Source organism: Drosophila miranda, chromosome 2, assembly GCF_003369915.1.
Source record: "Drosophila miranda strain MSH22 chromosome 2, D.miranda_PacBio2.1, whole genome shotgun sequence".
NCBI lineage: Eukaryota > Metazoa > Arthropoda > Insecta > Diptera > Drosophilidae > Drosophila > Drosophila miranda.
In genome coordinates, this window is record NC_046675.1 from 13,820,139 (window position 1) to 13,847,382 (window position 27,244).

General features: G+C 41.3%; 2 protein-coding genes and 1 long non-coding RNA gene across 3 annotated transcripts; 1 reads left to right on the forward strand and 2 right to left on the reverse strand.

The window, feature by feature from the left end:
• Positions 1 to 677: 677 nt before the first annotated feature.
• LOC108154557 lies at positions 678 to 1,608 on the reverse strand. The gene is made up of 4 exons (XR_001774978.2): positions 1,444 to 1,608; positions 1,278 to 1,379; positions 1,137 to 1,202; positions 678 to 1,078 (listed from the first exon to the last, which is right to left on the reverse strand). It is a non-coding gene; the product is annotated as an uncharacterized LOC108154557 (long non-coding RNA).
• Positions 1,609 to 13,868: 12,260 nt separating this feature from the next.
• On the forward strand, positions 13,869 to 14,607 carry LOC108154428 (C-type lectin 37Db-like). The gene is made up of 2 exons (XM_017284697.2): positions 13,869 to 13,979; positions 14,040 to 14,607. The coding sequence occupies exons 1-2, from the start codon at positions 13,910 to 13,912 to the stop codon at positions 14,456 to 14,458; spliced, it is 489 nt and encodes a 162-aa protein (XP_017140186.1). The 5' UTR covers positions 13,869 to 13,909; the 3' UTR covers positions 14,459 to 14,607.
• A 6,974-nt stretch (positions 14,608 to 21,581) lies between these two features.
• On the reverse strand, positions 21,582 to 22,221 carry LOC108154465 (C-type lectin 37Db-like). The gene is made up of 2 exons (XM_017284735.2): positions 22,118 to 22,221; positions 21,582 to 22,064 (listed from the first exon to the last, which is right to left on the reverse strand). The coding sequence occupies exons 1-2, from the start codon at positions 22,182 to 22,184 to the stop codon at positions 21,607 to 21,609; spliced, it is 525 nt and encodes a 174-aa protein (XP_017140224.1). The 5' UTR covers positions 22,185 to 22,221; the 3' UTR covers positions 21,582 to 21,606.
• Between the last annotated feature and the right edge of the window lie 5,023 nt (positions 22,222 to 27,244).

Below are 27,244 nucleotides of genomic sequence, written 5' to 3' on the forward strand. Positions count from 1 at the left end.
GCAGGTAACACGCGACATTCGTGTGAGCAGAGCGATAGACTCGAAAAGCGGCAGGGGACGGTTGAGTCATTTCTGGGGGCCATAGACTACTGTTTAATTGAACGTTACAGCCTTAGAGACCGGAGACCAGAGACGCTCCGGCGTTGACTTGCTCAAATGTCGGCCAGTTGGCCAATCGCAGCAGCGACCTTTGGGGGTACCTCCAATGCATTGGGCAATTTGTTGTTGCCTAATTAAAACTTAATATTAAGTCGAAATATAAGAGAAGGCAACCCACGGACTGACCATCGCGTCCCAGTCGACTGCACTTAGGTGGAACAAAGAAGATCCAAATATATAAGAAAATGAGATCCTATTTACCTGTTGGCTGTGGGTAATTTCACCTGCTAAGCTTTTGGGCAGGCCATAGGCTATTCGCATTAGCCGACCCCTAAGTTTTGTTCTTTTTTTTGTCCACTGAATAATTTGTTCGTTCTTTTTCTTGTCGCTTTCCAGATTTAAATAAGATAAGCTTAAAAATATTCATCAGAATTTACAACGTACAAAATCGTGTTTGGGGATTTAGTTTAGCTATAAAAATAAATCATCACACATTGATTACTTTTTTTATATTTTGTTTTAAGACACAGCCTAATTTTTGTAAGTGTAATCACCATTCGTGCTTTCCATTTTTTTTTTGTGCTTTTTGTGGCATTTTGCGAAATTGTCACATCCCCACAAAATTGCATCACGATTTTTGTTTTGTCAGGGTCAAATTTTTCTTTTAATCGGTTCACCCAACGACAATTAAAAAATGTATTCCGAGTCGACGGGCCTGTATTAACCTATGTGTTATCTGGGTTCATCTTCATCGGCAGCTTACAGCTATTAGATTACATAGATTAGTGGTTCTTTTATGCAATCAAATTTTGGTATGAAAAGTGAATCAAGTCAAGTCAATAAAACCAAGCCACCGAAGTGGTGTGTCCAAGCTTTGGGCAGAATGTGGATCACTGGATGGAGCTGATGCTTACGATGTTTTTCTCTTCTCTCCGCCTCCTTTCTTCTCCGCCTGGGTCTCCTTCAAGTCAAGTTCGATCTGCAGTATTAGAATAGGGATAAAATAAATAAATTAGTAGTATCCTCTGGTTACTTACCTGGAGGCCCTTTTTACGATGAAAGACAATGTTGTTGGCGCTCCTTGATGTCCTCCTTCACCTTCACTGGAAAGAATACGATTAACAATATTACATTAGTCTTTAAAGCAATGTTCTAGTCTTCTGTTTGATGTAACTTACCGTGTTTTATATATTCTGACCCTCTCTGACCCATGTCGGATGTTACACTTACAAGTGGTTTCGTGGGGAGTCAATTGTTTCTCGCAAAAGGAGCGGCGATGGCTGTAAACGGTAGTGGGAAATATATTGTAATACTTGTCCAGCAACTTTTTTTTTCTTTACCTACCAGAGTCCTACTGTAGGTTCGTAACTGACTCAGTAACAGCGGATGCGACCAAAGACCGTCAAGGAAAGCATATAGCTTTTGCTAAGCGAAGAAAAAGCTGCGTCAGCAAAGCTCAGACGACGGGGCTTTGGGGCCCCAGCCAGGCCAGCTCACGCATAGAGCATCCATGGCATATTCGTGTATAGCTGCTAAATAGCACCACGCCTTAAGCAGCAGAGCCTAAAGTCCAAATCATGTGCCAGTGCCATCTCCAGGTCTGTCAAAAGGGGCATGTGAGGCAGCTATGTATGAATGGTGGATCGGAGGAAGCAGGCACCGTCTCGTGCCACAAGCAATGGCGTGGCATTCAAGGCCATAGCCGCCCATATCGGGACCGACAGTTCCGCGAGCCAGCCAGGAAAAGAGCTAATTTGCCAATTAAAAACAAAAACTCATCATTGAAAGTACTCAAAGCCAAAAAAAAAGAAATTGTAACTTTGAATAGGCAAAAATTTACATTTTTAGTTTCAGTTGCTGTAGGAATGCTGCATGTTGCACGCTGCAACTGCCTGTTCCTCACCCCTCCGCTCTCACACAATACATGCAGCAACCACAGCCATAGACTATTTTCGACCAAGTACAGGCCCCACCCAAGTGCCGGCCGACAGAAAAATTTGTTAAATGTTTTGCCGTTACTTTGTGTCCAGTGGAGATATTTTTGTGGGTTAAAGGATATCAAAAGGAAATTTCAGAATTTAAAAAAAAATCCGTTGGTTGTGTTGTTAAACGTTGTAAGCACTCTCATTTGTTCCAAGCAGCACTAAATTGGAGGAGCGCTTAAGAAATTACAAGTACTTAATAAGATCTCCACCGGTCATATGATTAAATACATAAAGATATTATAGTACTATCAACAATTGTAAGTTGTACTACCCGTATGAAGCACCGTTTTAACCGCCACAATACGCTTTTGGAGCTGGAATTACCGCTGCTGGCACCAGAATCGCTTTCCAATTGGTCCTTGTTAAAGGTTAGGAGTTCTGTTTGGATTTTTAAAAAACCGCATTGAAGAGAGATGATTTTTCCCAATTGATGACAATTTTGCAAATTTTTAAAATCGTTTTGGATTTTAAAAAAGAGCGGGTAACTCATTTTTGCGTAGGATTTGGTATCGATATATCGAGCTTTCACGACAAGATAGAATTTGTTCACCTGTTGGCAGGGAACGCAGGAATGCATTCGCCATTCTATCTATATCGAGAAAAGGGATGATTTAAAGTATTTATCAAGAATTGAAGTTCGAAAACTATTTGGCGGTCGGTCAATTTTGAATTGATTGCGAAAGTTTCCTTTTGTAGCCGAACTTATTTCCACATTATGTTCGACCGGGAAATAGAACCTAACAGAAAATGTTTCATAAATTGCGGTCTATCAGGGGTATTTTAACTTTTTCATTTTTCAGTGAGAAGCAATTGTCTGTCCGTCTTGTCTGACGAATAGTTCACAGAGACTATACGAGAGAGACCATCGGCTCCGATACCACCTGCTAAGGTATGTGCTCTACAGGTGACCACGGATGTCATACCATCCCAGAGTGCCCAAGAATAAACCTAAAACCGTAGAGTGTGCGAACAAAGGATATATAATTACGGGACAGAACACCTGGTCCCTGGTTACCCTCCTGGGCCAACCCCCGCTTGCATAGTAAGTGCACTGCGCCGCTTTGTTCCCTTCGCAATTCGCCATTTTCCGCCTTCAGGTTTTTTCATTATCGGCATTAAAATAAGAAGGCCACCTTTGATCCTGTTGCAACCAACCTTTTCTAGTCTGCCATGATAGAGCTCTATCTCTTTCTTTCAAGCTAAATTGGACCCAATCTCTTCTGCCCGAAATTGAACATGTAAAATGAGTCTTAGAAGTAGAACATACATATGTCATTTGTCATGTCACATGTAATGTAAAATGAAAGAGACTGTTTTACTTGAAATACTTGAAATAGATGGCGCTATATGTAGTTCCATACATGGGCGACACGCAGTCATTGGCGCTGTAATTGTGTACCGTTTCTATTTGGGTGAAAATTGCGCCTGATGGTTTTCAATGGATTACAGGTGGTTTCTTTTAGCCGACGAATCCAAGCTGATTTAAACATCGGCTCATATGTATAGATGCATCTAGTGACAGTGATGACGTGACCGCTTGCATCAAAGCAAAAGAAGCATTTTTTTTTATCAGCCATGGCCATGCGAAACATCAAAGGCAACAGCAAAAAATTGTGGGCGGGCTGGTCAGTCATGGTGCTGCTACTCGGCTTAGCGAAGCCCAACAGTGGGGCTCAATATAAAGGAGAGCAATAAACGACTAGATTCTAGTCACTGGAAAATCAAACAATCCATAGCAGCCTGGCAGCACAATCAAAAATAAAACACGCCTCTGTTTGGTTGAAGGGCTTACTATATCACAACGGACCGAAGCCGGGTTAAAATATAGCCGTAGACTGTCGTATGTATTATATTCACTAACTAACTCTTTAGGTGTTGAGGATATAACTCCCAAATGGGGATATGTGAGTACAAACTTGGACAGTAAATGCGAGTTAGAGTGAATCAGATAACCGTAAATTCAGGATAATAATAATAATACACTAGTCGGCATAATGAATTATGATTATGACTTTGGATGGATCCATTGTGTGATAGCTGCTCTCTGGCACTCAGGAATTCCTCCCGTTCGTACAGGCTTGAATTTAATAAAAAAAAAAAAACTGAAAGAGTTCCGTTGCAGAGCGTTCAGTGGCGTTCTACGAGTACAAGCAACAAAGCAATTGAGAGGCACTTTTATCATGAAATGATTTTCCCCAGCTAAGCTGGGCGCAATTTCCACGAAGATGCATGGGGCAGGCCCCGGACGGGGGCCATGTAGGGGACTGCAGTGCTCTGTCGACTTGGAGAATGTCTGTGGGAGACTGGGGCAGGAGGACGATGGGAGTATGGGAGTGCAGCGGTAATCTATCATAATTTTTATATCCTAAAATCCCATTTTCGTATTAGAGCAAAAATGTCTGCGAGCAAATATAATAAAATGGCCAACACATCGACGTGGACAGCGGGCAGAAGGTACAAAGGACGACGAGCTCTGGCGACCGAAACCCTGCTGCAGCACATTCGTGGTCCTTGTCAAAGGATAGCACACACACACACACACACACGCACACACGGACATGGCCGGAGTGGAGCGGAGATGCCATGCTAACAGTATGAAATTCCACCCAGCGCTTGATTTTCCTCTATTTTCGATTCGCCCTTTGCACCCATTTGAAAGCTCCTCCCCCCGCCCCCTGTCTGACCATTTGCCAGCCTGCCCTGCCCTGCCTCTCTATCTCTTTTGGGCTTGGCTTAGCCTTTGCTGGTTGCGTTTTATTTTTCAACGCCCAGGCTTCGGCCAGCACAAAAATGTTCCCATAGCCAACAATTTTAGGAGTCACGCGCACACGATCTCACTTGGTCTTGGCCTGGTCCATGCCGGAAATGCCAATCTAAACAAAAAACGATGGCAAAGCTAGAGTCCAGAGTCCAGAGTCCACAGTCCAGTGTCCGGGGCAAGATGTACCCTTTACAATGAAAACAAAAATATTTCTAGTTGGGAATAAAAGGGTTGCCACTACAGCAAAACCCTTTGATTATGGCCAATTGTACGATTATTCCATCGACGGCATCGAAAAGGTACTGAGGTCAGTATTTATTACATTTTTGTTCAAAGCATATTAGTGATTGATTGAAAATACTGAACGAACTGAATCTGAAACAATTAATATGCCCACTTTTGGGGTACGATTGGGATTATAAGCCAACAATGTACACATCGTATCAATCGATTGAAAAGGTACATACAGATTGAATATTGGACAGTTCCACAGAACAAGAATGTGAATCCATGTCCACAGAAATAAGCTCAAAATATACCTCATCTAAAAGTGCTAAACGCTAAGTAAACTCAAAAGCTATATAGGTATATCCTGTTAGTGCCTGTCCAACTGATTAGATCCCAGATATACTGACCGTATACAATGAGACACCGTTGGCCGGGGCTTATTAATTGCAAAGTCATCAAAGAGATGGGATGAGTTGATGGAGGGACCAAAGTAAATCCAAATTAATTTGAGATAACTATTTTTTAATATATGGTCCCGGCTGTGTTGGCGAGTCAATATTTTATATTTAAATTAAAAACGTCGACGGGCGGTAAAAATGCGACGAAGTAATGCGGCAAAAACCCAAAAGAGCCAACGTGGCGTGTAATTAATTTTTAAATAATAATATAAAATGCAGTCAATAATAAAAAAGTGAAGACACAAAACGTAAAAAACCGCACAGCATGTTGTACACTCGCACAGGCCACAGCTTACACGCGTTTAAAGGGAAATCAAGAAAAACCAAGGGAAATATATACGCGGAGTGCGGAAAAGGGTTGTGCGCGTTTTAAACCGCTTTAAAAAACGACTGCATCGCGATGGGAAGAGCACCCAGAGCGGCCCAGAGAGTCGCCCGGCTCATTATGCATTAACAACTACATTAAACGGGCTGAGTAGCACAGAGAACGGTCCCGGGCAAGGCATCCATCTCCTGCCACGCCGTGCTGGTCCGGGAAAGGCCACGCCTGCGGTCGACAATATCTGGCGGCAGCGGCAGATGGCAGCGGGGTCGACCCCGGCATGCCGGCATGTTTATAGCCATGTTCTCTGTTGGTCTGTCGCATTAATTGTCAGTCAAGAAGTTAACTCCTTGCCACGTGATTCTGCGCTGCCTTCACGGACGTCAAGGATCATATTTGGATTTCATTGATTTATTGGATGACATTTGTGGGTGGAGCCTGCCTTAAATCACTATCGTTGGTAAATCTTATTGACCGGTCCTCTGTCTATGGTATAAGCGAGATATCCTGCTGTATATGTGCAACTTTCGAAAAAAATTTGTTTTTCTGCTTTTCCTAAGTTTTTAAAGTAGAAATTTCCAAAAAAAACCACACAAAAATTATCAATTTGGAATTTGAAAGCTTAATATTGGCCAGACGGTAAGCTGAAGCTCCCAGGTATTTCACAACAAGTTGGGACTCAGCAGTGGTCGAGCATTCTATAAGCAAAGCCTAGGCTGTTTTCTGCGAGCCAGCCTTCTTTGTCCTGTCAGTGCTTCGCTACTGTCATCAGCAAAGGCCAAAAGCGTGCACCCGTCCGGTAGTGCGAGCCGCAGGATGTTCATGGCGCTCCATGGGATGGGCCCTACGACCGAGCCCTGTGGAACGACACCGGTGATGGTGTGTGGTTTAGCTCCCTCTTTCCTGTTGCAGTGCAGGGCGTAGAGACGCGAGTATTATCCTCCAGCTGGCTGAGTTTAAGACATTCCGTACTACTAATGTGCATGCTAGGCAGGTTCGTCACCATCTAAATGGCGTCTGTGGTGCTCTTCTGCTTCCAAAACAACTGGAGGTAGGAGAGGCCATGGCGCTCTGCCCATTCAGTCTCCAGGCGATTGCATATCGGTCTCTTGGATATCTTGTCCATGCTATCTAGCGGTCGGCAAGCCGATGGGTCGTTTAGCTCCTGTCTGAGCCATATCGAATGTTACGCTTACAGGTCGAATCATACGTCTAAACGGTGAGGCGGTGAAGGTAACCAAAGGATATCACTAGTTTATGGTTTTATCCCTATTCTTCTAGTCCACGCAATATTGCGACTACAATTTTAAAAACAATTCTCTGGCTGGCACACAAATTGGTGCGTGATTCCAATCCAGAGTTTGCTTCCAAGGCGGCATGGCTGCAGCTGCAGATTGAACGTGACTTGCAGGATGCCCAGGCGACAGGATTTTTAAGCGAGTAGCGTATTCAAAATAGTTAATTGAGCGGCGGCCGGCTTGCACCCCCACAATGAAATACAACACACGAAACACACGCCTGCAGTGATTGAAAAACAAAGAAGAAATTACCTAAATGACTGGTGTACATTCATATACTCGTAAATGAATGAAGGGTATTTTACATAATCAATTACGCAATCGGTGCTCTCAAAGGGATGCCCGATGCACATCTGTGCCTCCAACGCCTTCCCCTCTGCCACCTCATTAAAGACTCAAAACTGGTAAGTCGTGTCCTGTTTTTTTTTCACTCTTCTTTAAGCTTGTTCTCTATTTCAGATTTAATTTTTTAATTCCATTATTTGAAGCTAAAAAATAAATAACAAAATGTTACCCTGTTCAAAATTTGTAAATGGACTACTTTAAACTGCGGAATGTTTGCGATCTGGAGATTCTTTCAAGTCCATTTTTGGACCATTTTTTTGGCCATTTTTTTGTGAAAAAACCTTTAGTGGATTTCAAAATGCATGCGGTGTGGTGTGTGCTTATCAATTTGAACCCGACTAAATTGTTTCAAAATTAATTTGGTTGCATTCAAAGTCGATTTGAAGGCTCGTTGACAACCGCCGGGACAATGGGCTGCGGGCAAAAAAAAGAACACCGAGTTAATGAATGGCAGCAAAGAAGCGACAATCAATTTAATTAAAACTTTTAACAAGCTCTGGCTCATTTCACTTTCGACGGCATCTGTCGCACGGGTATGGCGTGTATTGTGTATACGGCGTGTGGCCCAGTGGGCTTTTTGATTCGGGCCATTCGCGGGATGCTCTCGGTTATGGCAACGTTTCATATTTGATATTAATTAAAAAGTTTACGCTGTCGCTGGCTGCTTTAAAACAAATTGTTGGCACAACCAAAGCAACAGCCAGAACCGGACAAAAAAGGAACCAGCCGAAAAAATGAAATCTGTTCACTGATGAAAAAGCCAAACACAATGGCAGTTGCATGTTATCCATCAGATGGAGACCCCGAGTGGGATATGGGGTCGGGCGGGGTTGGGTTGGGATGTGGATGCGGTGGAGTCTCATGTTGCAGTGGCGCCCCAAAAGAGCGCCCGCAGCGACGACAGCTGCTAATGTCACGCCTCTCCTCTGACATCGAACAAAAAAATGGAAAAGGGGGAAAAATGAGAAATCGCTGACACGACAACAACAATATCTCGACCATAAAAATTGGATATTTGACCTTCAGTGACAAAATCCACCAAAAAAAAAAAAAAGGAGAGCAGAGTAGTGCATTTTGCCACAGATTGAAATTAATGAAAAGTTGATCTAAGCCAATGGATATGGGAATCGATTAAAAGTGGTCAACTTTTTTGCGCTCCGCGATTTTTATGGGTTACTTCGATGGCTGTCATAAAAAGGACAAAAAGGCAAGTGAAACTTCCCAGAGATTTATGCGAAATGGTTACAGTTTATATAGGTTTATGGGGATTATCTTCAGGAATAAATGCAATACAATAAATAAATTATAATTAATACACGCAGAGATGTAACTGAGTAATGGTTATTAAGTGGTAACTGGATTAGTTGGATCTTAATAAATTCGAGAGCCAACATGTCTGGAAACCCTTTTATGGAACTTAGATTGTATTTTTGATCCTAAGTACACGCCAACCTGCTCTTTTATACATATATTTCGTGGTCCAATATTCCTTCAAATCCCCCCAAAAGATGAAATGCAAATGGTTTTCTCTTCTATAAAGTCTACCGATGTAATAGGGAATTACCTCATTTATTATATTTCCTATTACATCAAAATAATTCATGTATGTAATATTTTCAATTTACATATGCACATATAATGTGTTATCCTTGTATTTGAGTTCTTTGAAAACTTCATGTATGGGAATCCGCAAGGCCGCAAGCAATCCAGTCGATTGCCGACACACAGATACAGAATACAGAATACAGACACACGTGTGGTGCCTATGACATTTTCAAATCAAGGAACGTCGCGACGACAACTCTCCTTTCACTTTTACCTCATAAAAGTCAAGCGCTTCAAACCTCGATTTCGCGCCATGGCCTAGGCCCCACCTACTGGCGCCACGAAACAATATCCAGCACCGAACTGAACCTTACCCAACCGAACACAATAAACGAACGCACTTGACTGAGAATGTAAGCGATAATCCCCCGGGGGCCAGGACCTGTACGTACGAGACGGTGGAAAGCTGCGCGTAATTGAACTCCGCACAGCGCTGGATGTGGGTGCCCAGAACCAGTAGGAGGAGGTGGCAGGGGATGCATATTTATGCCAAAGTTGCGCCTTTTTTCGCAAACCCCATTCAAATGGTCGCGGCACAGTGGCAGAAATTCAATGGAAGAAACATTTAAACATTACCAAAGGTAGAACATATTCTAAACAATATTAATCAGAATTATCTTTAAATTAAAATTGCCTGGATTGGATCTAAATATTCTGTAAATGTCCTAGAAGCAAGCACCTTAAGAGATATTTTAAACTAATAATCAATAAAATAAGCTCTCATCAATGGGCGTAGGTTGGAATTAGCCAAGGAATCAAGGCACCAAGAAATGGCTAAAAAGTATTTAAGTTTTTTTTGGCCAACTATAGATATAGTTATTTAAAAACATTACGCTCTTCTTAGATTTATTTCCGATCAGTTCTTATAGGATATATAGGATTTGGATTTAGTTCTCGAATTTCTATCATCCCTGGAACCACTGTGCCTTGTGTCATCTCCGGGCTGAGGGTGTATCCTGTTGTTAATAAACTCTCACCGTGTTGCCGACTCAACGACTCAGGGACTCAGAGACTCGGAGACTCAGCGACTCTTTGACTCTCCAACGAGTCCTCGACGTTGCCGAGCGCTGGCTCCAATAAGCGCCAAACTTTGCCGATATTTATCGAATTTCATAGCCGCCGGTTAAATTTTGCCGGTTTTGCATGTGTATTTGTGTAGCGGGTAGCGCATATCCTTTGGCGTGGCTTCAGTTCGGGGATGCGTCTGAGTCTGGATCTGAGGATGGGATGGGGATGGGGATGGGGATGACGATGAGCCTGGCACTTTGACTGGGGGATGTGTGGGCCCACAACATACTTACTCCTGGCTAGGAGGAGACGCGCGAGATGTTTCCTGCCTTGGGTTTATGGCATGTACTGAGGCATGTTTTAAGTGGTTTTACAGGACGCGCTTCATTGCGTCATGCAATCAATTTGCTCAGCTCGTTATGTTTACCAAACGTTCGTCGAATTGTCGACACACACACACACGCACACACACAGATACAAACCCATAAATGTTACAAGCCACATTCAGGTGGGTGCTGCCCGAGCCCGAGCCCGTGCCCTGCTCATCCCATATCAATTTATTCATATTTTAACTAATATTTATCAATACGAGTTGCGGTATCTGGTTCGCTGGTAAGCAATATTACAGGTGCGCAGGAGAGTGGGTGGGTCCTGCATATTTAGTGCTGATTATGGCAAAATGATTGTTTTTCTTTTAGACGAGTTACATTTACATATCCACATACTCGTCCATTATATTCATATATATGTACATACATATGCGTTAGATGTACAGAACCACAAAAAATATATGCGAATAAATAGCAAAGCGTTTTTCCAGCTTTTACTTGTTTTTCTTTTTAGTTTTTGAATGGAATCCAAACCGTAGATCCGTTTTGTAGATTGTTATTCGATTTTGATATTTTGTATCAGCTTAATTTCAGTTTTGAGATGACTTACATATTATACCTATTATACCTATGACTATACATATAAACCAGAAAAATATATAATTAAAACTCGTACTATTCCATCTTAATAAATTATTTGTTAATTCCATGCGATTTTTTATGATTTCCGGAAATAGTCTGCCTGATCAGATAACTATAACTATATTCTGTGATCTGTATATATAATGACACCTCCGATTCACTATGATTTATGTCGTGTTGGAGGGTAATCTGTCAGCGCTAAGGCTCCCTATTTTATAATTCTCGGAAATACGTGGTCAGGCGACTTCAATGCGACGATCGGTACCCAAACACCCAGCTAACAGGTGGGCATCCATCATCAAACTCATGCTATTTTTGTACCCGATACACAACGAGTACAAGGGTGAGCGTATTGGGATTCGTGTAGATACATGTCACAGCTGGATGGAAGCGTTTCCGACCCTCGTATAGAGTATATATGTATTTTCGGGTGGGACTTATACTTATTGTGTATAGTCCTCCCGCGTGAAGCAAGTTTCAAGCTATCCTTCTCACATTTTCCCTCACAATCAATGGTTTTTTTTTTTTGTATCTTTAGACAATTTAATTGATTTGGGGGTTCTGTTACATATTTTTGGTTTTTCTAAAAATTAGAAAAACAATAAACCAAATAGCTGCTTTTCTTTTGAAAATTGTTTAACCTAAGTATAGAGTTGAGCGGCACTGCATATAGAAAGATATATGTATGTATGTACATTCGTACATGTATGTATATTTCTTGTAAAAAATTTTCTGAAAAAAATACTTTTTTTGATAATGTTAATAGTACGGCAGCAAAGAAGTCGCAAACCTACGGCGCTTATATAATATGTACATATGTATAACTTGGAAAATCCCTGTCTTAAATAAATGTGCAATTTTTTTTTTGTAATATTTTATATATGTAACATTATTTACATATATATGTATGTGTATTTACGTATTCAAATAAATTAAACAAATAACAGCTTTTATTTTTTCCCACACCCCGACCTTATTCACACTGCCCATTCTTTATTAATTTGGTGGCGGTCAGTTCAGTTCGTCAATAAACTAAAAAACATTTCAACCTCTGAAAATGAAAAAAGCATAAAATCACATATTTTTGTGACAACATATTGTGTGGGTAATACTTATCCACGCAAGGCATTGCGAAAGTCGATCGCCAGAGGCGATACTGTCACCTTCCGATTCGTAGATGCATTGATGCAGATTGGATATAAGAAGTTCTTTATATTACCTATACAGGCAAACATTTTTGTGGCACTCGATCGAGACATATCGAACTATTTGCTTCAAGAGGGATACAGTTCAGAGGCCAAAGACCTGTTTTGGTTGGAGTACTTTTGACGTCGGCAGACCTGCAGGACAGTTCTATTCCATAGCTATAGGGCTACCACAGAACAGCCTGGTCAGCCAGACAATGCTGGCGGCGATGAGCACAACAACTGCAGTGTGCAATACGTTCTACTATCTGTTTATTTAATAATTCTCTTTAGAACAGTCAACAGACTTTGCAATCAGTAGAAATTAATTGAAAAATAATATATAATTTGCTTTGAAAGGCGAATACTGATAAGGGACTACACTGAGAGGTAAATATCATAGGCAAAGCCGAGCACATCCATATTTAAATACAAGCCTAGGAAACTTAAATAAATCCCCGGTGACTTAAAAAAATGTTTTAAAAAGCCTTTTTAAGCCGGCCTATATTTAATCTTAACATAACAAATTTTAGAATATATATATTATATTCAATTTGTACGAAATATATGTATTTAAAATATGAAATATATTTTATGCAAATATTTTCATATCAATGTAAAAATGTTAGTGAAAACACTTCATTATTAATATATCCACTCTCGGCTCCAAATGAATGGCATAAATATTGAAATCTAAGTAAAAATACTAAAATTTCATGGATTTTTTTTCTGGGTGGAAAAGCATAAGAAGCTGCTTTCAGATTGTGATAGAAGAAATTTATTTTAAGCTTAAGCTCAGTGAAGTTGACGAACCTGTATCAGAAATTCCTCAGGTAATCTTTTCAGAAGTCTTTATCAGCATCAATAGCCGAGTAGATATAGGCATGGTTGTCTGTCGCCCTGCTTCGCACTCTTTCTTTTTCTCGATCGATATCAACAGCGATAATAATATTTCTCATAAGCTAAGAAGAGGACAGACGAAGTGCAGGAATATAACATATTGTATATGTTGCATAGATCATAATATTACACAAATCACATGGAGTTCTTGCTCATTGAAGCTACGTTTTTCTTTGACGTTATGCGAATCGACTGCTGATTGATGAAAACGTTCATTGAGAACATAATTTTCCTCAAATTTCACTTTCCTCAAAAAGGCACGTGTAAACTCTAGCTATATATTAGGGGTATCAGAAAAGGAGAGGATTCAAATTGGATACAGTCACTAATGGGACCAGTCTTACTCCAAAAAAGCCTTATTTACACGTGCGAATATTGTGGTATTGTGTTGTATTGGTGATAATTTGATTTATTCAGTTGACATATTCGATTAAACTTAATACATTAATATAATCATAAAATAATGGCAATTAAATTCCACACGTAAAGTGGCGAGCATGCATGAATGCATGTTCATCGATTTTCATCCATCATCGAAATTTCAGACATTAATTCTCCAACCTTACAGAGTAGAGATCTTGATTTTTTCCGGCCTTAGCTGAATTATACTTGGTTTATTAATTAAGACGACGCGACGTAGTAAAATTCTCCTACAAGTCGGGATACTTTCAGAGAGAGTATGAGTATTAGTTTCAGTATAAATTATGCTGAAAAACGGGCCGCTCTAATCATTCGCGAAGCTAAAATGTTAAAATCAGACGTATTTTTGGGTATTGCCTGCCTCATAATTATCAGCAGCACTGTGAATTCTAATGGTAAAAAATCGGACTAAATTTATAGTGGTATGATTGACAATGTCAACTTTCAATTCGCAGATGAACTCGTACGGGTTCGAGATAAGAAGTTCTTCATATCACCTACACCGACAAATTTTTTTGTGGCACGCGACCTTTGCAAGCGAAATAACGCTGATCTGGCCACCATTGAGTCAAATGACGAGCTGGTAGCCATATCGAGAAACCTGCTTCAAAAGGGATACAGGTCGGAGGCCAATGACCTGTTTTGGTTGGCCTACTTTGATCTCGGCAGACCTGCAGGAAATTTCTATTCCATAGCTACAGGGCTACCACTGAACACCGCTGGCTGGGTTCCTGGTCAGCCAGACAATGCTGGGGGCAATGAGCACTGCGCCCACATTTGGTTGCGGGCTGGAAAATACGGAATGAACGACCACAACTGCTTTGTGCAACTTAGGGCTATATGCGAACAAAAAATACGTTATACTATCTGTTAATTTAATAGTTCTCTTTCAAAAAGGCGCAAACTGATAAGCAACTACACTGAGAAAAAATTATAATAGTAAAGCCGACCACACCTACATATGTACATTAAATATGTAGTTTCGAAATCAACTTTGATTTAAATAAACTTTTTAATACTGCACATATTTAATCTAAATATAAAACACTTAACAAACGAGGGGGAGCGTTGTGAGTTGCTGCGGAGACCGCAACTCTACATTTATACCCGATACTAAGTCAGTATGGCTCTCCTCCGGCAGACGCCGCGAATATTAAAAGACACGACAAAGAGTGCGTGCGAGAGAGACAGAAAATCAGTCTGAGCGTGACGTCGGGCGCTGCGTAGCCACTGCAAATAGATTTGTTCCTTTTTTTCCTTTTGGCTATAAAAATGATCCGATTTGATCCAGATTCAGCAATCTTATAGATATGGTCGTTATCTATAATTCTGCGTTTTTAGTTTTCTCGAAACTGCAATATTGGTTTGAAATATACTTGTAGCAGTGACATATCACAGAAGTTCGGATATAAAACGTCGTTGCTCTAGCTCTTATAGTCTTTGAGCACTAGGCGCTTAAGGGGACGGACAGACGGACGGACGGACGGACAGACAGACAGGGCTCAATCGACTCGGCTATTGATGCTGATCAAGAATATATATACTTTATGGGGTCGGAAACGATACCTTCTGGACGTTACACACATCCATTTTCACCACAAATCTAATATACCCTATACTCATTTTGAGTATCGGGTATAAAAATATATAATGTTAAATTATAAAATTTATTTAAGTTATAGAAGTATAGACCGATGCATCAAATTCCAGGCGGTAGTTTTCGCCATCAGGAAACCAGCAGAGGTCGCTCTGCTCACAGAACTGTCTTTCGACACTGCCGCGTCGGTTCGCATCCTCCTATCCGGATAACTAAAGGCCATATTGGCCCTAACCTAAGCTAACCTAAACCTAACCCTATTGGCCATAGCCTAACATAATATAGAAATATGTATATGTACATATGTATGCTGTGACTGCTTTAAAATTTACAAAAACTATAATTTTGTACAGAGTGGGAACAATTTGTATATATTATTCAAATACTTCATGCGAAACCTTTAATCCACGACTAAAATAATTTCAATTAAGTTTCTCCAAAAGTTTCTTTTTCCATTAAAAGCATCCGTGCCCCAGGCCTGGGAAAGAGAGGACAGACGCTTGCATTATAATTTGCCACGCACACAGACATACCCACACGCAAACACACACACAGACGGAGTCATTCAGGATATACAAAAGGTGTCAAAGGCCTTTTGTCTGCCTGTCAATGACAAGCGGCCAAAAGTGTGCCAAAAGACTAGGCAAAAGACTTTGTTAACCCCAAAAACGACAGCGACGACGATGCCGACATCGACTCTGTAGCTGAGAAAATTGTGTGAAAAATTCAAATCTCTCCTTGTCGTTGGCAGCCCTTTTGGCGGCGCATTTAGGCCTGGATAGGCTGGTCCCGAGCCGAACGGAACGGAACGAGACGGGCCATGTCTAACATAATTTAAAACCGTAGAAAATCCCCGGAGCCGGAAAATGCCGGCCGATTGGGGGCCATAAGCTAAGCGCTGTCAGGCCTGCCAGTTGACCCTGACGAGCAATCGATTTGCCAACGACCCAACGACTCTTACAAGCATGTCACTTGACTTGGCTCCCCGACCCCTGGCTCCTTTGTTATGCGATTTTATGCGGCAACAGAAGCAGCAAACAGCCACAACATCGACGTGTAGTAATCGGGTCTGAGGTCTGAGGTCTGGGGTCTGTGGTCTTGGGCCTCAGAGAACTCAAGCCGGATTATTGACACGCCCACACACACGTGAGGAGGCCATAAAAATTAAATGCCCCAGGCATTTTGCATTGTCTCCACTCCCGGTCGTATTCTGAATTTCAATTAAACGCTCTCTCCCTCCCTCCCTCCCCCACCGATTGAACAATAACTCAGTCAAGGCTGAGCCTACGAGAGTCCTGCGATTCAATTATGCCCGATCCGACCCCCGCCATCTACTAATTGAAGACTGCGTTTCGGCCTTCATTCTGTGGGATATTTGGCCTGGGACTGAGGACTGGCGGGCATCTTGTGCGGGTCTCATTATTTATGTATTTGCCAGTGCGATTTGGCTTAATTAAGGTGTTGGGCGTCCGCAAGTCCTCGAAGCGGATGGTGGACAGGGGCTTGCATCGGTTTTCCAAGCACTCAAAAGCAAAGCAAATTGCATTACAGTTCAAATGCTGAGATCGTAGGGTGAGTGGATTGCTATCACAAGGCTAAACTGAAATACTAAGGACAAAGCTGGGGAATGAATACATTCAACAACATACAGATGAAGTTTTAACTGATTTTTCTGAATTTATACGTAAAATATCTTAGCTAGCGCATCATCTAAATTGGATATTCAAATTGTACCTCTATTTCATATGCATCCATTGATGAATCTTGAATCTATAGTGATTGTAGATGTAGATTGTTTATTTTAGATGTACTTTTATATCCTCCTCGACTACCTCTCTTTGAGTCGCCATTTAGAATGATCGAGCGTTGATCTGCATCCTTTTCTCAGTGGCCGTATATTCAGTATTTCTCTAGTGAGGCCGTGCATTTATATTCAGTATTTCTCTAGTGTGGCCGTGCATTTATAGATTATTAATCTAAACTGGGGAAGCAGTATTTGCTGATATATGTACAATCCTGTACACTATATATCGAACGTATCTATTCCATTTTTAATGTCTAACCTAAGAGGCAGACCTAAACCTAAGAAACCTGAATGTCTGAATATTACCAAGTGTTGGGAGCAGCAGCTTCTAATAGCTCTTAAGAAATTTTTCGATAATCTCTTCTTATAATGTTTATCCGAATGCTCTAAAATGTATCTGTTGCCGCGCTTATCCTATTAACGTTCTCAAAGTTCTCTCCAAGTCGTCGAAACCATTAATTAAAATCTAACAACGGAGAAATTTTATTCGCAAATGTGGAGTCTCAAAGTTTCTAGGCAATTATGTATCTGAAAGTTCTGAAAGTATTTCGCTCTTTCCGATCCAAGAGCAAATGAAAAGCTAATATTTTTTATTTTCATTTTCCTTGTTTTGTGTGTTATAAGTACCTCCCTTGATTAGCTGCATAGTTGCAGGATAAGTAAATTTCTTCGCTTGTTTTGCGAGTGCTGTGCCTAAAGTCAAATGTTCAACCGGTAAGTGCCATTTTTTCTCGTGGTGCAATTGTGGTGCATACAAACCATGTACTTATATATGTGCGCTTGTATGCACCCGTATGCATGTGTATCTGTGGGAGTATCCGCTGCACTTATCCTTTCACTTGATGCGCATAATGAAGAGCACTTTGCTCTTATAAAAGCAATGGCTAAAAACAGGCAACAAAACAAACGGGCCAGCAAACAAACAAACAAACGTCAACGAGCGAGCAATTCGCATAAAGAAGCTGAATGGCTGAGAAGTGGGAGGGAGATGGTGAGTGCGGGTGTTACATTTAGCATGCTCAAGATCGCACAACCAACACAGCCCACCCCAAAACACACACACACACACACACCCATACAGAGAGTTATGCGTGCGAAGGACAAGAGCAGTGACTGCAAAAACTGTGAAGCCACCGCTCTGGCCGCAGTCGATGCGAGGGCCGATCCATGGTTTGACGAAGACAGAATGCTCCTCGGAGTTTATCGACAGGATTTTTTTTTTTTTTTTAAATATTGTGTTTAGAATAAATTATTTACCATTCAATTTGAATTATTATTTTAAAGGAGTGTGTCCGTTTCGATACTGTACTCAAGGATTCTCCTATGATTTCCTAATTTCTCCTTTGTAGCGTTGCCTTTTAAGTCCGTATCCTTGGCTTCCCTTGGTATCCCCCCTTCCCATTACAAGTTTGGAACTTTCTCTTCTACGGTCTCGATGTATATCATTAGACGATAGACATTAATATGATATTCTACGATTTTCGACGAGGATTTTTAAGGCAAAAATACTTCGATCAACTTACTTCCAATTTTGGTAATGTAGCACCATCCATTGCCACTGCGAAAAACTAGTTGAACTAATTCAGTAGTTTGCGTCCTTCTCTGCAGAACGAATCTCGTGAGTGTATCGGAGTCCATTGCATGACATACCATGAGATTAAGGCACCTTCGGGCATTAAAGTAACCAAGATACATTCAACATTGCCGTCAAGACGATACAGCATTTAAAATTTTTCAGAGGAGGGGAAAAAGTGCTTTGGTTCATTCAGAAAATATTTTGAAAGCATTTAAATTTTTTTCAATGATATTTTGTTGTATAAACTATAACAGTTTAAAAACAATAATAACTGCGTATAACTGGTTTTAAAGCGAGTAAAACTTAATAATTTTGGATGAAATGAGCAAAAGAAAATTAGTTGAGGGTGAAGAAAGCTTTATCAGTTTTCCAACTTCTTCTGCTGCAGCCCTCGCGCTTGTCCTGAATGCTGTTTTTGCAAATGAAATGCAAACAGCAGGCGAAGGATGGGAAGATGGGACGATGTGTGTGCGCTGGTTGCCGTTGAGCCGCTGGTTTGCTGCTCTGTCAATTGACGGTCACGCCCCCTGTTTCGCAGAGAACTTAGTTTTTAATTTCACTTTCACTCAGCGATGCCCCGCGGCGGCCTCATTCACATTTTTGCTCATTTAATACGTGCGTTCGCCGCAAGGACACTCTTTGCTGCGCCTTGCCCTCGGTCTGCTCCGCCTTCGCATCCAGTTTTTCCTCTCCATTTTTTTTTTGTGATTTTGATGTGTTTATGTATTTACAGCTACCCTCCTTGTGGCACACACAAACACACTGCCGCACACATAAATCACACACAGATACACATTTGTTGGCATGGCCATAAGTGGCTTTAGCCAAGCGGAAGACGACGGGTGCAGGAGACTGTTGAGGGTTGAGGGTTGAGGGAAAACAGTAAACAGCTGCGAGATAAATTGCTCATCTGCTCGACCTCGACGTTGATGTCCCCCGTCCGCCCGACCACCATCCCCCATGGCAGGCCTGGACTCAGTGTCATCGCAGCGCGCCGAGCTGAAGTGTTAAGTACATAAAACCCACATACATTGCGTTTATCCATAATGATGACCTAACTTATGACTCGCCCGTCCACGCGGCGTATACGTAATGCTCATAAAAAAGAAAAACCAAGAAACGAAACGAAAACAAGCATCTCGGGAAAAGAAGCAGCATAAAGAATTGTTTAAGCTCATCTTGCCTCAGACATTCAAAAAAAAGATTGGATTTGTCCCGCCTACCTCTTTAATTTTTGACGCACATACTCGAAGGAGCTACTGTAGAGAATTTTTGTCTTTCCATCTGCCGGGAGGAAGAATTTCAAGTGCTAATTTTGAAGGTTTAAATTAAGTTTTATACGTAAGAATAATAAAATTACGAAGATCATTACAGATATTACAGAGTATGACTGTAATTTCCCCTCCTTTTCCTTAAAAGAGTTGTTTCCAATTCATTCGTTTTAATCTTTTTGGTAACTTTAATGATTAAATGATTTGTGAACATGGCTAAGATAAGTGAACTACTGATCTACGCTCTTTCAAATTTCTACACGTGTATCTTGACTTATTACTTAAGAGACGGTTGACAGATGACAATTTGGTCGAAAAATCTAACAATCGAACAAAGCTTTGCTCGGTATTCAAATGCACACTCCGACCCGAATCGGTTCAGGCCCTTTGCCATTTGTCTGCTCAATCAGGGTCGATGGCAGTGGCAGTCCCTAGCCAATGGGGAGCACTTTGCCACTCAAGTGCCAAACAATTTCAAAAATCAACACCAATACACAGCGGTGTGAAGAGAGGAGCACAGGAAGTGGCAACGAAAAGAAAGGTAAACCAATTCATTTCGAGCAGAGTCTCTGTGGCTCCTCGTGTTGCAGTGACACAACCCAACCCACCCCCGCCCCTCCGATTGCGATCAATTAATTAACTTGGCCAAAAGATAGCACCGAGCTTCGCTCTAAAGAATACCAAATGAGCATATCAGCTCATGAGCTGTCTCTGTGCGGGAGATTTTTCACCAGCAGACAGCTCGCGATTTATTTTGAGTAATAAATTCGGTAAAAAAGTGTCACAAATTTATGGAAACGCGGACAACCCAGGCACAGATGACAGATTGCTCTGGAAGCGAATGAGCCGGGATTGGTTTGGCCTGGGCGAGGGTTAGGCCTTGGGTAGTCGCTTCATGTGAGTATCTGTGTAGATGGTAGATGTATGTCAGGGCACCGTTCAAGTGGGCGAAGGCATTTGGCTAACCCTCAGCCCTGAACGATACAGATCCATATGTCGCTGTCGTTCCATGGCTGCACCAACCTCAGGCTCGTATCTCGCTCAGTCATTCGTGCTAATGTACATTTTTTATGCTCACCGCTGATAAGTAAACCCCAGACCCAGACCCAGACCCTGACTCTGTCTCCGTCTCCGTCTCCGTCTTGTTCGGGAAGCGGTTCTTTGGTTTCAATTTACATAAGTCCCAGCCTCCTGCATCCTTCGTCTCATATACGTATACGTAAGTATAAATGATGTGTCAGGTTGGGTTGCTGACTTCGTTTTTATAACCGCCTCGCTTTTGCCCATTTTATGCTTCACCACCGCGGCTCACTCAAGGTGGCCGCTTCTCTGTTGGCCTTCACCTGGCTGGTGTTGCCAACTCGCGGATATTCCTGGCCAGGACACGGGGCACACGGGGCACACGACGAAGCTGGGAGGCAGCCGAGTGCAGAAACAGATTACAGTTCCAGAACATGTTTTGATAAGCAGCAATTTAAAACGTGATGCTATTTTTGCTTCACACCACGACAAAACGAAGGCAAAGACAAAATCAATGGCCATGGGTAAGCTCAAAAAACCTGTCCTACAAAGTAGAGCCACCATATGCCGAGGGTGGTATTTCATTTTCATTCCTAGTTAGTCCGTGCCTCTAGACTGCAATCTTCCAGCCGATTCATGAAAATCTCTGCTGACTACGCTACATTAGATTCTGATTTACAGACCCTCCTTAGACAGGTACCCGAGTTCTTCTATTTGGTAAAGCTCGTATGTTTTTGAATTCACATTGTGGTATTTAAGGTTTATTTTCCTCAATGTTGTCAATTGCAAACGTAGGTGGAATAGCTAAGTGTTTCTTTTCCTCGCAGATTGCTCTCAGGTTTGCCAAGCAGTTAATATCGTTCATGCCATACCCTTTCTCAGTCCACCATAGATGAACGCAGTGCTCGTTGCCACCGTTATTGTCCGGCTGGTCAGGCGTCCATCTGGCGAAACTCATGGGCCGGCCAGTGGTAATGGAATAAAAATGTCCCGGCTCTCTGCCCACATCAAATAATGAAATCCAAAAATAATTATTTACACCTTGTTCGTAGCCCTGCTCAATCAAATATGCCGATATGGCGTCCAGCTCTTTAGCTGACTCTATATTGGCCAAGTCTGCGTTGTGTTGTTGGCAGATATCGCGTGCGACAAACCAGTTGGTTTGAATGTGCGAAATGTAATAGTTTTTAAAACCCACTTTCAGAAAAGCACCTAGAAAATAAAGATACATACAAATTACAGTTAAGAAACATCCGAGCTCTTACCATACGATGGCAGGACTTTGCTTCCTAGTAGATAGGAAATGATCGACAGCACCACTGAATTGAACATTTTACTTCAGGCTACAATAAGTTAGCAGCAGGGGGCAGCTGTAGTGTATTTATAGGAAGCAGCATTTCATACTCTTTCAGTCAGTACATTCACTTCTGCAAAAAGATAGCAACAAGATGTTATAATCAATATTTGACGTCTTTGAAAAATATCTTCTGTCGAATTGTCCGATTAAACACCACCAATCGAAACACTTTGGGTAGATAGCTTAAGGGATTAGCCAAAATATTTTTGACTCTTTTGGCACTGCAAGCGACTTTCTAAAAATGTAATACCCTTTGAAAATTTAAATTTATTAGTCTTATCGTTAAAGCTTGTATTTTCCCTTCAATATTGCACAATTTTGAGTGACACCTTTAGTAAATTACTCTTTGCATTTAAAACGCATTAGCTAAAACCCAACTCAATTTTCTAATTTCTTGAAGAGCGGATAATGAATTATCTCCAACCTCATCAAGTACATATGCATGTACATATGATGATGATTATGGATGTGGATGTATTATGGATCGCCGATCCCTCCTTCAGTGTGTTAAAAACTTCTATCGAATTTTATTATACCCTTGAACATGAAGATTTCGCTAGACTGCATATGTATGTAATCTGATTTATATAACCTATAACCTATATAACCTCTCTTTCTCTCTGTGTTTTGCTATCAAATCTGATATTACGATTTGTTGTTCGTTTGTTCGTTAATGAGGTGAGGGTCTCTCCGCGATCGTTCTCAATTTTGGGAAAAAATAAGAACAAAGAGAGTTAACTGAAGTTAACTCCTGAACTTCGTTTATCCCCTTTCCAAATAATCCAAGAAACTATTCAAAATTTTAAAATATTTTATCTGTTTACATTTTTCTGCTTATGTTTTTTGAGCCGCTACAGCTTTCTCTCAACAAAATTTTGAAAAACACTTGTACCAGGGTGATATTACAGGAGTCTGGATACAAAATTTGGTTGCTGTAGCTCTTCTAGTCTCTGAGATATAGGCGCTCATAGGGACACATCGACTTCGCTTCTGATGCCTGGGTCGAAAACGCTTCCTTCTGTGTATGACACACATCCCCTTTCACCACAAATATAATATACCCTATACTCTTCGACTACTGGGTATAAATATATGTACGTCGATCGCTGCTAAAGAAAGAATATCGCTACTAATATTCAGTAGAAGCTGTGGGTCCATACAAATCGTTTCTCTTGTTCAATTTTGAATTTATCTAAGACAAATTATTGTGAAGTTTCAGTCAATATGAATCAATCAACCGAATTCTTGTATTTGAATATGATTTAAAATCAAAAGCTCATTGAGTGTACCATTCGGCATTATGGCTCAAGATTTCAATATCCATAATCGAATGAGATAAGGGGAATTCGTTTTCAAAACAACTGCAGAATCTCATCTTAATGAGTCTAAGCCCAAAATCGATTGATTGGGCCAATTCATTTAGTGTACCCGGTACTCAAAGAGGAGATGATGTATCTGTAGAAAAGTTGGTAGCAGCCGGAGGAATGGTTTTGTAAACACATTAAAGAACAAGCCCTCTATTATTGCCCCCTAGGTCTCATTTTAATGAAATAAATAAGAGTAATCTTACTCCATATTTATGATAAACGGGTATCATATTGTCGACCCAGACACAGAATTTATCTTTCTCTTGTTTTCATTATGTAATCCAGTTGTAAGCTTGCGCAATTCATTGAGAATTTTCAATACCCATGCAAGAAATGATCAATTTAGTTTGTCAGTAATTCAATTCCTTTAACAACATGAGCAGACATCCCAGATACAATGTAAAAGATAAGCACAAATAATGACAAATGAACACAAAATAAATGGAAAAGGAATCATCGCTTAATGTGCCAAGAATGAACTACTTGTCGGGGTCTTGAGAGGTTCCCCGAAATGAAAACAAACGATAAAAATGAAATGAATGCCAATTTTTGAAAAATTAATTTACTGTCTCGAAATGTTTTCTATTTGATATTCCATGAAAATTGCAGCCAGCCAGGGAAGGGCAGAGGAAGCAAAGCTCCACCAGCAAAAGAAAGCAATCGACATGGGCCCAAGAAAAAAGAGCCCATATATAAGGCAAGCAGAAACGTTGGGCAGATGGATAGACCAGACATAGACATAAAGACAGACAGACAGGCAGACAGACAGATAGACTGACAAGAAGCTGCCGACATAAGTCAACGTTGAATTCGTCTTTGACTGCACTAATATGCTTTTTGTGCTCCCTTCCCAGCTCTCAATAATCGATTCGCAAGACGTCAATGAGGCCGAAGAGCGCCGAGGAAGCGCCAAAAGTCCTCACAATAACTTTTCATTTGAAGGATAAGCCAGCGTTGTGCCAGCGATTCTGGCTGCTGCTCATTTTATCCGGGACCAGGCCCAGACAAGCAGCATTTGTAATAACTGTCATAAGCGAAATTGGTGTTATCCTGCAAGCACCCCGCCTGTCACGAACACAACGAACCCCCACACACATGAACGAAATTAAAAGATATACGATGTGTGCTACTCTTCTTCAAGGGTGCAGGCGAATTAGGAATTTTTAAATCTAGATCACAATACACACAGCTAGATCAATACTCTTGTCTTGTCTTATTGGATTCGATGCAGATATTTGCGATATCAATGAATTCAATTACCTGGGACAGGTATCCGCGAATGTAAGGGTATCATACTTTTCGACCTGGCACAATTATCTCTTTTTATGTTTGTGTTTGCGGTTGTTTGGTGGTTGTACTCGAATCTTTTTTCCATGCGGTTTGCTTGCATTGGGGTGGGGCTATCACCTAATATGAAAATAATAAAAAAAAATTAACAAGCACAAAAATTCCAGGTGTAAGCTTTGCTTTTAACGAACTGATAAAATAAATAAAACAGAACAAAGTTACATGTAAAACCTCAAAACAGATGCCCAATTTATATATGTGCATATATTAAAGTGTAGATAAAAACTAATTTTAAAATTGGGTTTTAGTAGTAGTAAAAAAGATGACAATTTTTTTTTGTGCATTTGGTATTATTAATATTATATTTTCCTCTCACTGTAACCAGCATTGTCCTGCGGACCAGGAACCCTTCCAGCGGTGTTCAGTGGTAGCCCTGTAGCTATGGAATAGGACTGTCCTGCAGGTCTGCCGTTGGCCTCCGACCTGTATCGCTCTTAAAGCAGGTGGCTCGACATGTCTGCCAGCTCGTCATTTGACTCAATGGAGGCCAAGTCAGCGGTATTTTGCTTACAAAGATCACGCGCTTTTTAGGAATTTAGAAAACACAACCGTATTCAAGTTATTTTATCGATTCGATCACAACGCGGATATGCAGTTTGGGTTTTTTTTTCATTTCTTGGTAACTGAACTTTCTTGGAAGAATCCGAATATCCGGTTCCATTAGACACACCATCAAACCTGTTGTAACAAGCTCTTTCGGAAAGTGTCGATCATAGTCCCCGATAGTTCTTTAATCTTGTATGTGCTCTACATTCTGACACCACCACCACCTTCCTTTAAGGAGCTTGTCATAATATGACTAATATGGAAACAAGGTAACTTTGATTTATTAATCGTTTTTGGGAAGACAAAGCACTGATACGATACCGAGTCTTAACATATTTCCGGAATACTCCACGCGTATGAGGGTCACTTGCATAGAATGTACAAACCAAAGAGCTCAATCTGAGCCAAGAGCCAGAAGTTCCATTTCGCTTTCTCATGCCCTCAAACCTCTTGCGGCACGTTCGCAGTTTTTGCTGTCTCTTCATTTTGTTCATTTCCCCCACTCTCGCCAACCATCTCCTTCACTCACTCCTTGAATCCCCTTCCCCTTTTGTGTTGTTGTTGTTGTTATAAGAAACTCATTCGTATTGTCAACTTCGTTTTCATCAGCAGACAGCAGGAGGACCTGGAGGGGGCCCCAGCGAACTGACAGAAGCTTTAAGATAAAATTTTTTATAACTACACGGCAGTGTCCCAACCCCTCACCGCCAGCGCCCTCCCCACCCTAATCCACATCCACCCGACCACACTTAGATCTTCCCGACAAACGCCTGCCGTTGGCCTTTGCTGGGCCTTATATACGTGTATGGGATATAGGGTTTCTCAACAATTCGCACGCCCCTCCGGTTGCCCATTTATTTTGCCTGTTCTTATCGTTGTTACTGCCGTTGTTGTTGTCGCTTGCTTGTCGGGGCCTGTCATAAAAAAGGGACGGAAACGAAATGGAACGAAACGAACGAAAAGTTAAGCATCTTGGCGGCCATATGACAGATTGCTTAAATGGTACCCATGTGGGATATTACGCGTACTTGGAGGTCGACCCTCCTGGCTGACATTTGGAACTTTTCCTTTTTGTCCTTTCTATATCTTTTCAAGTTAATTGGTTGTAGATTTTGATTGTATTTTGCCTGAAAGAATCTATATGTATATCGTCTGTACGAGTATTAGAGAATTATCAAAACCAGTCGGTTTGGATGGTACAATTCGTAATATTTTGTGTACTTATGGTTTCTGCTGAAGGCCTCGTGAATCAGTACCCTTCGTTACCATATCGGCTACTGACAAGGGCAGAGGCAGGAATTACCACGGAAACAGTCCGAGCAACAACATCAATGACAATGACAACACACAACATGCTCCAACATGTCCTCCAGTAAGGGATTGCCCTGGCCGATAAACAGGCGCGATTAAATGAGAAAATCGTTTAATTATAATTCCACTTAATGCCAGGCGTAAAGCCGAAGGCTTTATAAACGACATTTGCTGCAGAGATTCAGGCAGGAACTGGAACAAGAGCAGGAGCAGGAGTAGGCGACAAGAACCGGCCATAGGCATCCGACGGATAGCAATTTCGATTCGCTTTTGCCGGTTCGAGCATCATGACGCGACATTTTGACAGTCAGAAGGACCCAAGAGCCCCGATGACCGATAGCAACAATATGTCAATGCGATTCGGCAATGATACGGCATCCCAACCCATTCCGGATCCTAGCCAACTGGCAGCAGTCAAAATTCTTTGGACAAGATGACTGCTGCCTTTGGCAGTTCTTTTAAAG

Excerpts from the sequence above, each read along its gene's own strand:
- LOC108154428 (XM_017284697.2), top strand. The coding sequence starts at position 13,910 with ATGTTAAAATCAGACGTATTTTTGGGTATTGCCTGCCTCATAATTATC. Across the intron at positions 13,980-14,039 it reads CAGCACTGTGAATTCTAATG|ATGAACTCGTACGGGTTCGA; the intron begins GTAAAAAATCGG and ends TTCAATTCGCAG.
- LOC108154465 (XM_017284735.2), bottom strand. The coding sequence starts at position 22,184 with ATGTTCAATTCAGTGGTGCTGTCGATCATTTCCTATCTACTAGGAAGC. Across the intron at positions 22,065-22,117 it reads CAAAGTCCTGCCATCGTATG|GTGCTTTTCTGAAAGTGGGT; the intron begins GTAAGAGCTCGG and ends TTTATTTTCTAG.